This window comes from Aquarana catesbeiana, linkage group LG07 (assembly GCF_042186555.1).
Source record: "Aquarana catesbeiana isolate 2022-GZ linkage group LG07, ASM4218655v1, whole genome shotgun sequence".
NCBI classification, from domain to species: domain Eukaryota; kingdom Metazoa; phylum Chordata; class Amphibia; order Anura; family Ranidae; genus Aquarana; species Aquarana catesbeiana.
In genome coordinates this window covers 108,371,665-108,385,608 of record NC_133330.1, presented here as the reverse complement: position 1 = coordinate 108,385,608, position 13,944 = coordinate 108,371,665, and the positions used below count along the sequence as shown (strand labels likewise).

The following is a 13,944-nucleotide window of genomic DNA, read 5'->3' as shown; positions in this document are numbered from 1 at the left end:
ATAGATGCATTGGCCCAGGTTTGGAAGTTCCGGTTGGCTTATGCTTTTTCCCCCCGGGGCTTATCCCGAGAGTTCTGCAAAAGGTATTTCTCTCGAAGGGCAATCTAATTCTGATAGCCCCGTGGTGGCCCAAGAGAGCTTGGTTTCCAACCTTACAGCGTTGGTCCATAGCCCCGCCTCTTCACCTTCCTGTTCAGCGCGACCTTCTCCTTCAGGGTCCAGTCTGCCACCCAGACCCCAGCTTCTTCAAGCTGACGGCCTGGCTCTTAAAAGGCGGAACCTGCAGGAAAAGGGCCTGTCGGACAGTAGTGAATACTCTTCTTCTTAGCAGGAAGCAGGTCACAAGGCGTATTTACGCTAAGACTTGGGGAGTTTTCTCTCGCTGGTGTCAAGCGAGAGGAACTTCTCAACAGGAGATACCTGCCATTCTGGAATTTCTCCAGGATGGAGCAGATCAGGGTTTAGCAACCAAGACGCTTAAAGTACAAGTCGCAGCCCTATCCTGTTTTTTGGAAAGACGCTTGGCATTGGACACCCTAATCAAGAGATTCCTTTTGGTCAGAGAGAGGTTGTCCCCCGTCAAGATGTCTAGCTTTCCACCTTGGGATCTTACCTTGGTGTTGGAAAGTCTAACTAAGGCTCCCTTTGAAGCTATAGACCAAATTCCCCTTAGGTTCCTCACCTTTCTGTTGACTTTTTTCTACTAGCAATCACATCTGCTAGGAGAGTAGGTGAGATTCAGGCCTTCTCGATTAAGGAGCCATTTTTTCGTTTATTAGAGGACAGGGTGATACTTAGGCAGGACCCCCTGTACCTCCCTAAGGTAGCATCTAAGTTCCACAGAACTCAGGATGTAGTGCTGCCTTCCTTTTGCAACAATCCCAAGAATGAAAGGGAAGTTTCTTTTCACTGTCTGGACGTCAGACGTTGTTTATTATCCTACTTAGATAAAGTTAAGGAGTTTAGAAAGTCCAGCCATCTTTTAGTTAACTTTTCCGGCCAAAAGAAGGGCCAACAAGCAAGTAAAGCATCCATAGCTAGATGGATTAAGCACACTATTTCTTTGGCCTATGAACATTCCGGTAAGGCAGCCCCTAGGAACCTCAACGCACATTCCACGTGATCTCTGGCAACCTCTTGGGCGGAAAGGGCCGGAGCTTCGGTGGAGCAGATATGTAAAGCCGCTACTTGGACAAGCCAGAACACCTTCCTGAAGCATTACAGGGTGAAGTTACTGTTTCCTCAAGATCTGATTTTTGGCAGGAAAGTCCTGCAAGCAGTTGTCCCACCCTAAGGTAGGCCTGAGCTACTTGCTCCTCTCTCAGGGTGCTGTCCTGGAAGACGACTTGAGAAAACGACCACTTACTTACCGGTAACTGTGTTTCTGGGAAGTCTTCCAGGACGGCAGGCCTACTTCCCACCCGTTCTGTTTAGGTATGTCTAATATATAGAGTGTGGTGGTGTTAGTCTTTTTTCTTCACTCTCGTGCACTGGTGTGGGTCAATACTTTGTCACAACTGAGGAGCATGGGGAGAGGCGGGGGCTTTAACCTCTTTGATTGTGTTTCCTGTCAGGTGGACCAGTCATCTCTCAGGGTGCCGTCCTGGAAGACTTCCCAGAAACACAGTTACCGGTAAGTAACTGGTCATTTTCATTGCTGTGTCCCACTGGGGAGGTTACACCATCTCCCATTTGTCTGAGCCTGCAATTGATGGAAATATTACTAAATATTTTGTAGTGTACACACACTAATTGTATATATCTATCTCTCTCGCGCTCTATCTATCTATATTATTCTCTCTCTTTTTTTCGGGACTGCGCCATTTATATTGGACACATTTTTGGGACCATTGACAATTATACAGCGATCAGTGCCATAAAAATGCGCTTATTACTGTGTAAATGTCACTGCCAGGGAAGGGGTTAACTGTGTTCCCTTGTGTGTGTTCTAACTGTAGGGGGATGGGACTGACTAGAGGAGATGAGAGATCATTGTTTCTAGCTAGTAGGAACACTCAATCTGTCTCCTCTCAGAACAGGGATTTGTGTGTTTAAACACACACACACACACACACACACACACACACACACCCCGTTCTGGCTCGCGTGGCCAGTAGCCATGCACATCGGCACCCCCGCAGTGCAGCGCGCGCCTGCTATTCCAGCTTAATGGGCCGATGTACAGCTACGATGGTTCGCGGGAACCTGCCGCAGTATGACAGCGACTGGTTGGCAAGTGGGTAAAGTTGCACATAGTTATAGGAAAACATATATAGAAATACTCTTAAATTGTAATTTGGGCAAAAACAAAACACAGTATTTAAACATTCCAATTAAATAAAGAATAAAACAATTTAGTAATACAGTGCCTTGCAAAAGTATTCACGTCCCCCCTTGCCATTTTTCCTGTTTTGTTGCCTCACAACTGGGAATTAACGTTGTTGATTGAGGATTTGCATCATTTAACTTACAGAACATGCCCACAACTTTGAAGATGTGTGTGGGGTTTATTTTTATTGTGAAGCAAACAACAAATAGGACAAAATAACAGAAAGTCAATGTGCATAACTATTCACCCCCCTAAAGTCAATACTTTGTTAGAGCCACCTTTTGCAGCTATCACCGCTCCAAGTCTCTTTGGATAAGTCTCTATAAGCTTGCCACATCTTACCACTGGGATTTTTGCCCATTCCTCCTTGCAAAACTGCTCCAGCGCCTTCAAGTTGGATGGTTTGCGCTTGTGAACAGCAATCTTTAAGTCTGACCACAGATTTTCTATTGGATTGAGGATGGGCTTTGACTAGGCCATTCCAACACATTTACATGTCTTCCCCTTAAACCACTCAAGTGTTGCTTTAGCAGTGTGTTTGGGGTCATTGTCCTGCTGGAAGGTGAACCTCCGTCCTCACCTCAAATCTCACACAGAGTCGTTCAGGTTTTGCTCAAGAATATCCCTGTATTTAGCACCATCCAACTTTTCCTCAACTCTGACCAGTTTCCCAGTCCCGACTGCTGAAAAACATCCCCACAGCATGATGCTGCCACCACCATGTTTCACTGTGGGGATGGTGTTCTTTGGGTGATGTGATGTGTTGGGTTTGCGCCAGACATAGCATTTTCTTTGGCCAAAAAGTTCTATTTTAGTCTCCTCAGACCAGAGCATCTTCCTCCATACATTTTGAAAGTCTCCCACGTGCCTTTTTGTAAACTCAAAACGTGCCATTTTTGTTTTTTGCTGAAAGTAATGGCTTTCTTCTGGCCACTCTGCCATAAACCCCAACTCTATGGTGGGTACGGCTTATTGTCGTCCTATGTACAGATACTCCAGTCTCTGCTGTGTGCAGCTCCTCCAGGGTTACCTTAGGTCTCTGTGCTGCCTCTCTGATTAATGCCCTCCTTGCCCGGTGCTGTTGTGTCATGTTCTTTCCATTTGGTTATGATAGATTTGATAGTGCTCCTAGGGGTCGTCAAAGATTTGGATGTTTTGTTGTAACCTAACCCTGACTTGTACTTCTCAACAACATTGTCCCTTACTTGTTTGGAGAGTTCCTTGGTCTTCATGGCAGTGTTTGGTTAGTGGTGCCTCTTGCTTAGATGTTGCAGCCTCTGGGGCAGGGCTGTCCAATCTTTTTTCAAAGAGGGCCAGATTTGATGACGTGAACATGCTCGAGGGCCGACCATTTTGCCTGACATTCTTTAAACCATTAAAATTTGGTGTAAGTGTGTCCGTCTGTGCACTAATACACTACCCAACAAGAATTCTCTTGCCTTTGTGGCTGTGTGTGGTGAAGAGATGAGCTTGGGCGTGTTATTTGGATATACCGTATTTATCGGCTTGTAACATGCACCTTAACGTTTAAAGAGGAAGTTTCAGGAAGAAATTTTCAAATACAGAACTGTGAAGCAAAATAAGGATCAGTGCCCATCTGCAGCCTCACAAGTGCCATGAATGCAGCACCCACTCCATTGCCGTCAGTGCAGCCTGATTCATGTCCATCTGCAGCCTTGGAGGAGACAGGGAGGGGGCGGGATGAGGGCCAACAGACATACAGGAGAAACTCCTGTTTTCTCGGCTGCCTCTTTAATTGAAAGTCCCGCCTCCTGTGATGGACAGAACAGTTGTCCAATAGCAGCGCAGGAGACGGGACTTCCTTTTACGGTACTCAGGACGCCGTGTAAACAGGAAATACTCCTGTATGTCCGGCGCTCATCCCGTCCCCTCCAAGGCAGACAGCATTTATCTTTTGTGGCCCCCGGCGCTTGGGGATTCGTTGGGGGCCAAAAAAGATATACATGTCAATCGCCAGGCGGGCCATCCGAAACCGGAACGCAGGCTGGACTTTGGACATGCCTGCTCTGGGGCCTTTCAAAAAGTGGTGTGTGTGTGTATGTAACGACAGATCATGTGACACTTGGATTGCACACAGGTGGACATCATTTCACTAATTATGTGACTTCTGAAGCTAATTGGTTGCAGCAGGGCTGTTATGGGCTTCATACCAAAGTGGGTGAATACTATGTGTATATGTGTGTATGTATATATATATATATATATATATATATATATATATATATATATATATATATATATATATATATGTATATATATGTATATGTGTGTGTGTGTGTGTGTGTGTGTGTATGTATGTATGTATGTATGTGTGTATATATATATATTTTTACTTCACCAACTTAGACTATTGTGTTCTGATCCATGACATATAATTCAGATTAAAAAAAATTGAACTAAAGGCTGTAATGTAACAAAATAAGCCAAAAAAAGGGTAAAAAGCCAAGGAGGTGAATACTTTTGCAAGGCACTGTAAATTTGTAAGGTAACGGCATGTGGTTTGGACAGGAATCTGCACCAAAATCGTGCAGGACCCCTTTTCCTTTTTTTTTTTTTTTTTTTTTTTTTTTTTTTTTTATTTGCCCCACCAGATTTGGATAGTATGGGTGTTCATACCCATGTGATCCAGTTATGTAAATCGCACTGCATTTTGCAAACCGATTTTGTGGTGTTAACATACGCACCCCCATCTTCTCTCCTCGTTATTTGGTTATACTGCACCGAATAAAATCTCTTGTTCCTTCCCTATTTTGATATATTTTCTTATGGGATGTGGTGCTATTCCTATGGGGTGTTTCACCTTTAGTCGGACACAACGTCCATGATACACACTCACAGCGATTCGAATGAACAGAGTACAATTTTGATGCGGTGCGGGAGACTCGCAGAATTTACTGCGAATTCTGCCACCGCATGAGTGCATAATCATAGATTGAGGCCAGGTTTCTATATAATCAAGCATCTTTCTGTATTTGCATTGTTTTTGCTAGAAATCTCCTTTGTTAGTTTTGAAGCAGGTGGGAACATGGCCACATCTCCAGTTCCAGCGTTGTTCAGTGATGCTCTTGGCTGTCCTAAAAAAACTTATATAGGTTAATGTTCTACAAAGATGTATGAATAAGCATCATATCTAGGTGCCCACAAACCTATGTGCAGTTCCAGGTCTTGGTAAAATAAATGGGACCTTTTTCAAGGTACTAAAAATTATGTACCGTAGGTTGCCTTTCCTGGAAATGCAAATTTCTTGGCTGTCATGCTGATGTGGCTTAATTACTATAGTGTCGCTGTCCCAGAAGGGTTATGCTAGAATCTGCCTGCCATGAAAAGTGCACGATTTTAAAGCAACCCATCCCCCCCACCACCTCAGATGTATACCTACCTGCACCCTTCTGCAATATTTATATGTTGCAGCTGAAATCTTTATTCTGCTAATCATGTTTTCCTATTGCATGATAATAGAGTATACTTGCTTTTGCTTAAGTAAACTTGTCAACTTTTTTTTTTTGTAGAATGTGTGCACCTGTTATGGTGGAGCTTGAAGGAGAAACTGACCCATTGCTTATTGCTATGAAGGAACTAAAGTAAGTCTTTCAGATATACCTTTTTCCTTGTGTATTTTCTTTAGGCCAGCTAATATAATTTTAGAAGAATGTAAAAGCTTTGAATACAATTCATCAATTATATCTCGTCTGCAGCAAAGTGCTGCGTAAACTGTTGGCGCTATATAAATCCTGTATAATAATCTAAATTTATAAAGGGCTGAAATGAGTTTTGTCATTTTTTACTGTACTTTCAGAAATCTTCAGTTTATCCAAGTAATTTTTGACACAAGTCACTATTTGATTCTTAGAGGTTTTCAGTTATAGCTTCTTTCCATGCTGGTGTCATCTTTCAGGACAGTGATTGGGACAACAATTCTCCCCCCCCCCCCCCCCCCCCCTTTTTTTTTTTTTTTTTTTTTTTTTTTTTTTAAGGAAAAACACACAGAGGACAGCCTAAAAACTCCCCAGATGCTCCGTTGTAGTTAAGGTTGCTTCCTATGTACTCTGGTTTGGTAGAACTGTGAAAGGCATTTTGCAGGTTCACATTAGGTGGAAGTTATCAAAACTGGACATCTGGAGAAGCTGTGCATGACAGTTGATCAGCTTCAGCTTGTCAATGAAAAATTAAAGTTGATTGGTTGCCATGGACAGCTGCTCCAGTTTTGATAAATCGCCCTTTGTGTGTCTTCTGTTTGCTTCAATGGGTTCCCAGGGAAATCTGTATTTAAATTGCTGACTCCAACCTGAAATTGGTAGTTAAATGACTGCCGCTTGTTTTAGTAGATTTCGAGTCACTAACCTGGCATAAGCATGCAAGCAGTAAAGCCAGAGAATAGTCAAAGCTCCTGATCTGCATGCTTGTTTGGGCTCGTTGCTCACACATCCCCCTGGAACAACATAACAGACAGCCAACTGATGTTTAGCAACAGAAGTCTAAGTATTTTTTTCTCCTTTCAGTTTTCCTGAAGCATTTCAAACAAAGTTTGGTAGCTTGGTTTGTTTTCTTTGAAAACTGCTATTGCGATAACTTGTGATGCCTGGAACATAGATTTTAGGGTGGAGAATCTGTAGGAACATTGTTAAGCCGTTGCTCCTAATGATGAGATTCTTGAGTTTGTCTGTGGCTGGTAAAGCTATTTTCTGATGCCTCCCGAGAAGCCATTAGCGATATTGACAATGCCAAAGCTTTGCTTAGCTCAAAGAACCCTTTGAAAGTCTAAGTGCAGGCTTTTTTTAAAACCTTGCTGTTATGCTATTCCCTTCGTGCGTATGGTCAAAGCTCCTTTTGTGTGTAAAACTCTCAGGTCCATAATGTCGTACGGACCTGGCAGCTAAATGGTTAAAGCATGAATGCTATAATGTATACTCCTGCGCTGCCATTAAGCTTCAACTCCTAATCTACAAATGCAACGAGCTGCCACTAATAACTTAAAGTACAACTAAAGGCAAACGTTTTTCGTTTTGGAACCGTATGGAGATGGATTGAAACTGATCAGTTTTAATTGCTGTCTGTATCCCTGTTGGGAAGATTCACCCTCTCAAAGTAAAAGAAAAGTAATGGAGGGGAAATCTTCCAATAGAGACACTAGTTCTGGTGACCTGGTGGTCCCCAAGAGATTCCCTTTTTGCAGGGGTTTCCTCTTACTTCCTGTTTTGGCTATGGGTCAAGAAGTAAAGGAAATCGACCCAACAGCACATGGATGGCAAAAAATAAACTTTCAGGGTTTATGACCCTTCCTTACTCTTTCCAGAAAGAAAAAAAAGCTTTTTCCTATAGTTCTACTTTAACCACTTCAATACCAGGCACTTTCGCCCCTTCCTGCCCGGGACAATTTTCAGCTTTCAGTGCTGTCGCACTTTGAATGCCAATTGTGTGGTCATGCTACACTGTACTCAAACAAAACTTTTATAATTTTCTTCCCACAACTAGAGCTGTCTTATGATGGTATTTGATCACCACTGGGGTTTTTATTTTTTACTAAACAAAGACTGACATTTTTGGAGAAAAAAAAAAAGTTTTTCTTCATTTCGGTTATAAAATTTTGTTTTCTCCTTCACTGATGAGCGGCTGTGATGGACACATCTGATGGGGCTGTGCTGATAATCAATGTACTGATTATTAGCACAGACCCCCCCACTCTCTGACAGGGAGAGCTGCCGATCCCGCCGATATGTTATTCTGCTGGGCGTCATATGACGCCCAGTCAGAATAACAGAACCACTTACATTGCGTACAAAATTGCCAGCATTCCAATAAACAGCATCAGGAATCCAAGTACACAATTTTTCATAATGTTTCACTTTCAGTGTCCTACTGAAATGGAAGTCTCCCAGCTCCTTTCAACGCGTTGCGTCATAGATCACATGCCTTCATCACGTGACCTATGATGTAGCGCATTTGGGCAGAGCCGGGTGATATCATCATTTCTGGTTTTGATACAGAATAGCTGTAGGCGCACCAGATTTGTGGTATAAATTACTGGATTTAAAGGAAATGTTATGATATATAGAAGCACTGGAGTTGTGGTATCCCCTAATGCATTACGCAAACATTTTTTTTTTTTCACTTGATGCATTACGGGGAAAAAAAAAAAACCTTAACGTATTACATGAATTAAGATTAAAAAAACAACCCTTCTGTGTGCAGTTTCCCTTACCTGAGCCAAATCTTGATTCAGTGCTGTGTCTGACAGCAGTGGAGAGCTCTCGCGCTCTCTCTCGCTTAGCCGCACTGTCTGTCTATGGACACAGGCAGTGACGCTCTGGATCGAACCTGCACGTTTGCCACAATAAAGGTAAATATAACATGCTCATATTTAAACAAAGTTCCCCTTTACATGGCGAAATCTGCAGGTAACTCTTGCAATAGTTGGTGTCAGTGCCGGTTCACAATGCGCTCTGTGAGATCGCATGTGATGTCCATGCGATTTCAGCCATTCAGAAAGGATGGCTGATATCGCATTCGGACCAGAATCAGAATGTATGGGTGTTCACACCTATGCAATCCGATTTTATGTCTGAGCTGACAGTTCGCAGTGCAGTATGCAAGCTGAAATGGGGTGTCATTAAATAGTATTGACACTCCCAGCAGTTCGCTTATGGCAGTGTGAACTGCCGTGCGATGTGGGAACCCGCAGTGGATTCGCCAAGTTCCTGCATCGCACAAGTGTGGAACCGAGCCTCAAAGTGCAAAAATCTGCAATTGGAGGTTTGTACCAATTTGATCTGCAGTAAAAAGTCTTTTTACTGTCTACCAACAACATTAGATTAAGGCTACATTTGCAGATTAGATTAAGACTACATGCAGTCAACTATGAATTCTCTATTTTATCAAAGTGTGCTTGATGAAAATGTGAGGCTATCTGTCCAAAAAAAAATCAAGGTTTAAGACCTAGTGACAACCCTAATTTGAATCTCATTGGAATGTTGTAGGATGCTGTTTCTCAATCTCATTCTTCAAGTACCCTCAGCTGGCAATGTTTTGGGAATTTCTTTTAGATAAAAACTGTAGTTAATTTAAAGCACCATTGCAAGATGAAAATTTTAAATGCATGACCTGTTGAGGGTACTTGAGAAATGAGTTTGGGAACCACTGTTGTCGCAGGATTTGAAATGGGCTTTTCATGCAGGGTACAGATACATTTCTTGCTACTGAAGTAATTTTGCATGGCGGAGTGGCAAAAAATTTTTTACAGCGATATTGTGTGGGACTGGTAGGCAGCAACAAGTTCTAAGGCCAAGGGTGCACTTATTTATTTTTTTCTTTTAGCTGTAGGCACTGTTTTTAAAGGAATATCTTGTGTTTCACTATATGTAGAAAAAGGCGATTTCTTACATTTTTTTTAACACTCTTGTATGTATGCTGTTCAGTGGGTTTAGTACTTTGAATCACTGACCTGGCAGCATATGCTAGTTCCAAAGCAATGATTCCAGAAACTGCTATGCAATTAGCATTCTCAGAAAGTGGTCAATAGCTGTGGAATGACTTGCTTAGTTAAAGGGTAAATTCACCTTGCTGAACATGTTACATCTGTGTTTATCCAACCCCCCCCCCCCCACCTGTATCGGAGGTATGGGCATGCAGGGGCCTGACACTGCACCCGCAATCTGCTGATTGCAGAAATGCTTTACAGGTTCCTAATAATAAATGCACATTTTTACCTGCCTTTTCACTTGGCCTTTAAAGTGTAACGTTGGGTGTACACAGTATATGCTTACTCCTCTGTTCAACAGAAGTTGGTCTAACAAACATGCTGGAAAACCAGCATCTGATTGTTTGCGTGCTGATCTTTGTATACTCTAACCTGCCAGTTGAAGGAAAAAAACATGAACTCAATGTGAATACCAGGGGTGTCCAACCTTTTGAGGAGTGGGGGTCACTTTAGCGACTTGGCAGTCGGTCGTGGGCCACAATGAGCAGAGGTGGTCGGATTACAGGTCAGTGTTCACTCTGCATATGCAGAGCAAACGCTGACGCTCTATGGGTGCTGCGATCTGCCCAGACGCGAGGGGACAGAACGTGTGTGTGTGTGTGTGTGTGTGTGTGTGTGTGTGTGTGTGTGTGTGTGTAGGGGGGGGGGGGGGGGGGGGGTTCTGCAGAGTGGATTGGAGGTAGGCAGGTGTAAAAGGACACAAGTCCTAAAATAGAGGAACCGATTTAAGTCTGCCTGGAAAACGGACAGGTGGACCTGATTGTGTGAAGGGTCCTAAAGCTGCTTTGTCACTGATGCGCTGCTGTTTACTTGCACTTTCAGAAAGCGCACCAAACACACAGGTAATAACAGAAGTCTATGGCTCAGTGCAGGTAACCAGCAGGTGCACCTGCGGATCAGTTTGAAGGCAGCCCGGTAACAACTGCAGAAGAGATGTGCCCATATATACAATGCGATTTTAGAATATAAACTATTAATAATCTTCCATATAGGAATCTCCCTTGCTACAGGTATTGCAGGCTGTTGCTGTCCCAGGTGGAGTGCAATTGGTATTACTCAGCCAATGACGGGAAGCATCGGCTTATGCGGCTCTGCTCACTCCACAGCAGGGCTTCCTCTAGTGCCGACCCTATTTAAAACACTGATGCTCTGGGATGGCAGGTTGGGAACCCGCGATCTGGGCTGACGACCCGCCAGGGGTGCATGCCAGCAGTGTACTCTCCATTAGTTCACCTTTCCACGAAAATGAAAAGGTGAGCTAACACTGTATGCTTCCCCCCACACCCGTCCTTACCTCTGTGGGTGGTTAATGGTTTGGAGATTTGAAGAGCGGATCTTCCCCTTTGTGACCAGTCAGAATCACTCTGCTCCATATCTGAAGCATTGAGGAAAAGAGGGGAAGAGGATCGGACTTTCAAATCCCCGGCTGCTACGTGGGCAGTGACTGCTAATCCCCACAGGGAGATAAGTGTAGTGGGGGCCAGAGTGTACAATGTTAGCTCACTTTAACCACTTGCCGACCGCCTTCCGCATGTATACTGCGGCAAGGCAGCTCGGCTGCGCAAACCGATGTACCTGTATGTCGGTCTGCGCATGTGGCGAGCATGAGCTCGCCCGTGAGTCCGGACTCTATGTCTGCCGGCTATCCGTGATCACAGTAAAGAGGCAGAATGGGGATCTGCCTATGTTACAAGGTGAATCCCCGTTTTGACAGAGGAGGAGAGAGATCAGCTGTTCCTAGTGATCAGGAACAGCGATCTATCTCTACGCCCAGGCAGTCCGTCCCCCTGACCGTTGGAAAGCACCTCTCTAATGGAACACTTAACCCTTTGATCACCCCTAGTGTTAATCCCTTCTCTGCCAGTGCCATTTATACTGTAATCAGTGCATTTTTATAGCACTGGTCACCAAAAAGTGTCACTTGGTCAGATTTGTCCGTAGTAATACTAAAAATCGCTGATCCCTGCCATTACTAATAAAAACAATAAAAAATAAAGTCCCTAAATCTTCCCCTATTTTGTAGAAGCTATAACTTTCTGTGCAAACCAATCAATATATGCTTATTGCGATTGATTTTATTTTATCTCCTCCTGTGAATATGTCTTGAATATAAAGCCAACAAATGATAATGAAAGTCGGTAGGTTAATGTGTCTACACATATAATTTTTATTTTTCTCCTACAGAGCCAGGAAGATCCCTATAATCATCAGACGCTATCTTCCTGATGGCAGTTACGAAGACTGGGGGGTGGATGAGCTCATCATTACTGACTAAAGCCATTGGAATTACTTTTCTTGGATGTTCCACTCTGTTTTTTATGTTTTATTAGTCTACAGTTCCTTCTGATGTTGTACAGAAAGATTTTTAAATATATATTTTGCAGTATTTATATTTACATGCCAATGTGACAGGAAGATGTTGACAACGTGTACCCATTGTAAACATTTTTGTTTGTAGAGACAGATGTAACTAACCAGCATTTTAAAGTGTTTTGCATTTTCAATTGTAGATTTTGTTATGAGTAAACTACAACTTATTGGCATGAAGAATCCTTCTAGAACTACTACTTCTTCTCTTTTTTTTTATTTTTTTTTTTATTTTTTATACCAATCTTGCCTTTGTTTGCTGTACATTTTTATTATTCTGCATTTAAATTAAGGTTACTGTACTTATCAGTAAGTACACATGGCAAATCAGAGTCCTTTGGCTCCCTAGGAGAAATCGGCAGTTTAATTCCAGAATGTAACTAGTACCCCTCCTCAGCCTCTATCCACTACCTGTTCTTACTAGAACAGAAGACTCATTGTATACCTCTAACTCTGCACCTGTTTCTATGGAAATGCTCAAGGTGGGGACAAATTTCTCAGGAGTATCAGAAAGCTAGATGAATCCCACTCTTTGTTTCATCCAAGTTCGTGGTCTGTTGCTCCTACGCTCCTGTCACACCTGGGAGACAGGTTAGCTCTGATTCCTGTGCTGAATTCACATATTGTCAACATATCTGCAGATTAAAATGCCAGCCATATGCTAAAACTTTGCTGTCGGCAAGTACAATTCCACTTGAAAATGAGCAAATGTATACGTCTCACTACTTAATCAATTTCAGATTACTTGTTTGGATACAACCAAAGACACCTTTCAACATCCTTTTTCCAAATTGTTTATTAAAATTGATAAAAACAATTCATTGTGGTCTTAATTAAGCTCTGCATACAATGCAAAGTGGATGAAGGTCTAGGCTGATGTATCACAGATTAAACGTGAATATCTTTATTAGAACATGTAGAAACAGATTTGTAGATCTAAGATTATTCCTCATTCCAGCTCTGGAGAGGGACCAGTAGTCAGTTGTGTGTGTGTGTGTGGGGGGGGGGGGGGCGGGGCGGGCTCTTGTGTAACTACACAGCATACAAACCAGTGGGAAGAACCACAACGTGTGGCAGCGAATACCAAAGTATCAATACACAGGTGGTGGAAAAATATACGTATACAGCATCTTATTTTACAAACTGGCTTTAGGGTATTATTCAATTCCATAGTCACAGGGTCATTTTAACCACTTCCTGTCCAGCATATGCATATACTGAATACAATACTGACTGGACTGGAAGCAATTTATACCAGGGGCAGCTTGCAGCCATGATCCTGATACAGGGCTTGGAAGGGCCTGTCTACTGCTGTTCCCAGGCTCTCCCATCCACCAGGGGCGCCTAGGACTACTGTAAAATGATTGGGCTGGCTGCTCATAGAGGAGATGGAGAAACATCCACTCCCCCATCTCCTCTGACAAATGAAGCTGAAGGCAACAAGGATTTCATCCAGTTTCAGTGCTGTGTTTCCTTGGCTGAAACCGTCCAGGAAGCAGTGCTCAAATAGATCTTTGTTTGGTTGGCTGCCTTGAAGTGTAGACGAGGGATCAGGGGTCTAATAGAGCCCCGATCTCACCTTCAAGTGTACCTGTCACTGCCCTAAATCAATGTAAAGAAAATAAATTTGTTAAGTGATTACATGACACATGTGAGGCGTTGCCACAAATGTCAGGTCCCATTCACATCTGGGCATAGCAGAAACGCAGGAAAAAACGTAACACGTGTGACAAACTTGTGGTGCCAATTATTT

General features: G+C 43.0%; 1 protein-coding gene across 2 annotated transcripts in view; it reads left to right on the top strand.

Annotated features, from left to right (window-relative positions):
• POLR2F (RNA polymerase II, I and III subunit F) overlaps positions 1–13,008 on the top strand; it is a 36,311-nt gene extending 23,303 nt beyond the window's left edge. The window contains exons 4-6 of one of the 2 annotated variants that reach the window (XM_073592608.1): positions 1,575–1,633; positions 5,860–5,931; positions 12,009–12,081. In XM_073592608.1, the coding sequence (XP_073448709.1) occupies positions 1,575–1,633; positions 5,860–5,921 (121 nt within the window). In that variant the 3' untranslated portion in view covers positions 5,922–5,931; positions 12,009–12,081. Of the gene's footprint in view, positions 1–1,574; positions 1,634–5,859; positions 5,932–12,008 lie in introns of both variants that reach the window. The other variant, XM_073592607.1, reaches the window with a different exon arrangement.
• The last annotated feature ends 936 nt before the right edge of the window (positions 13,009–13,944 follow it).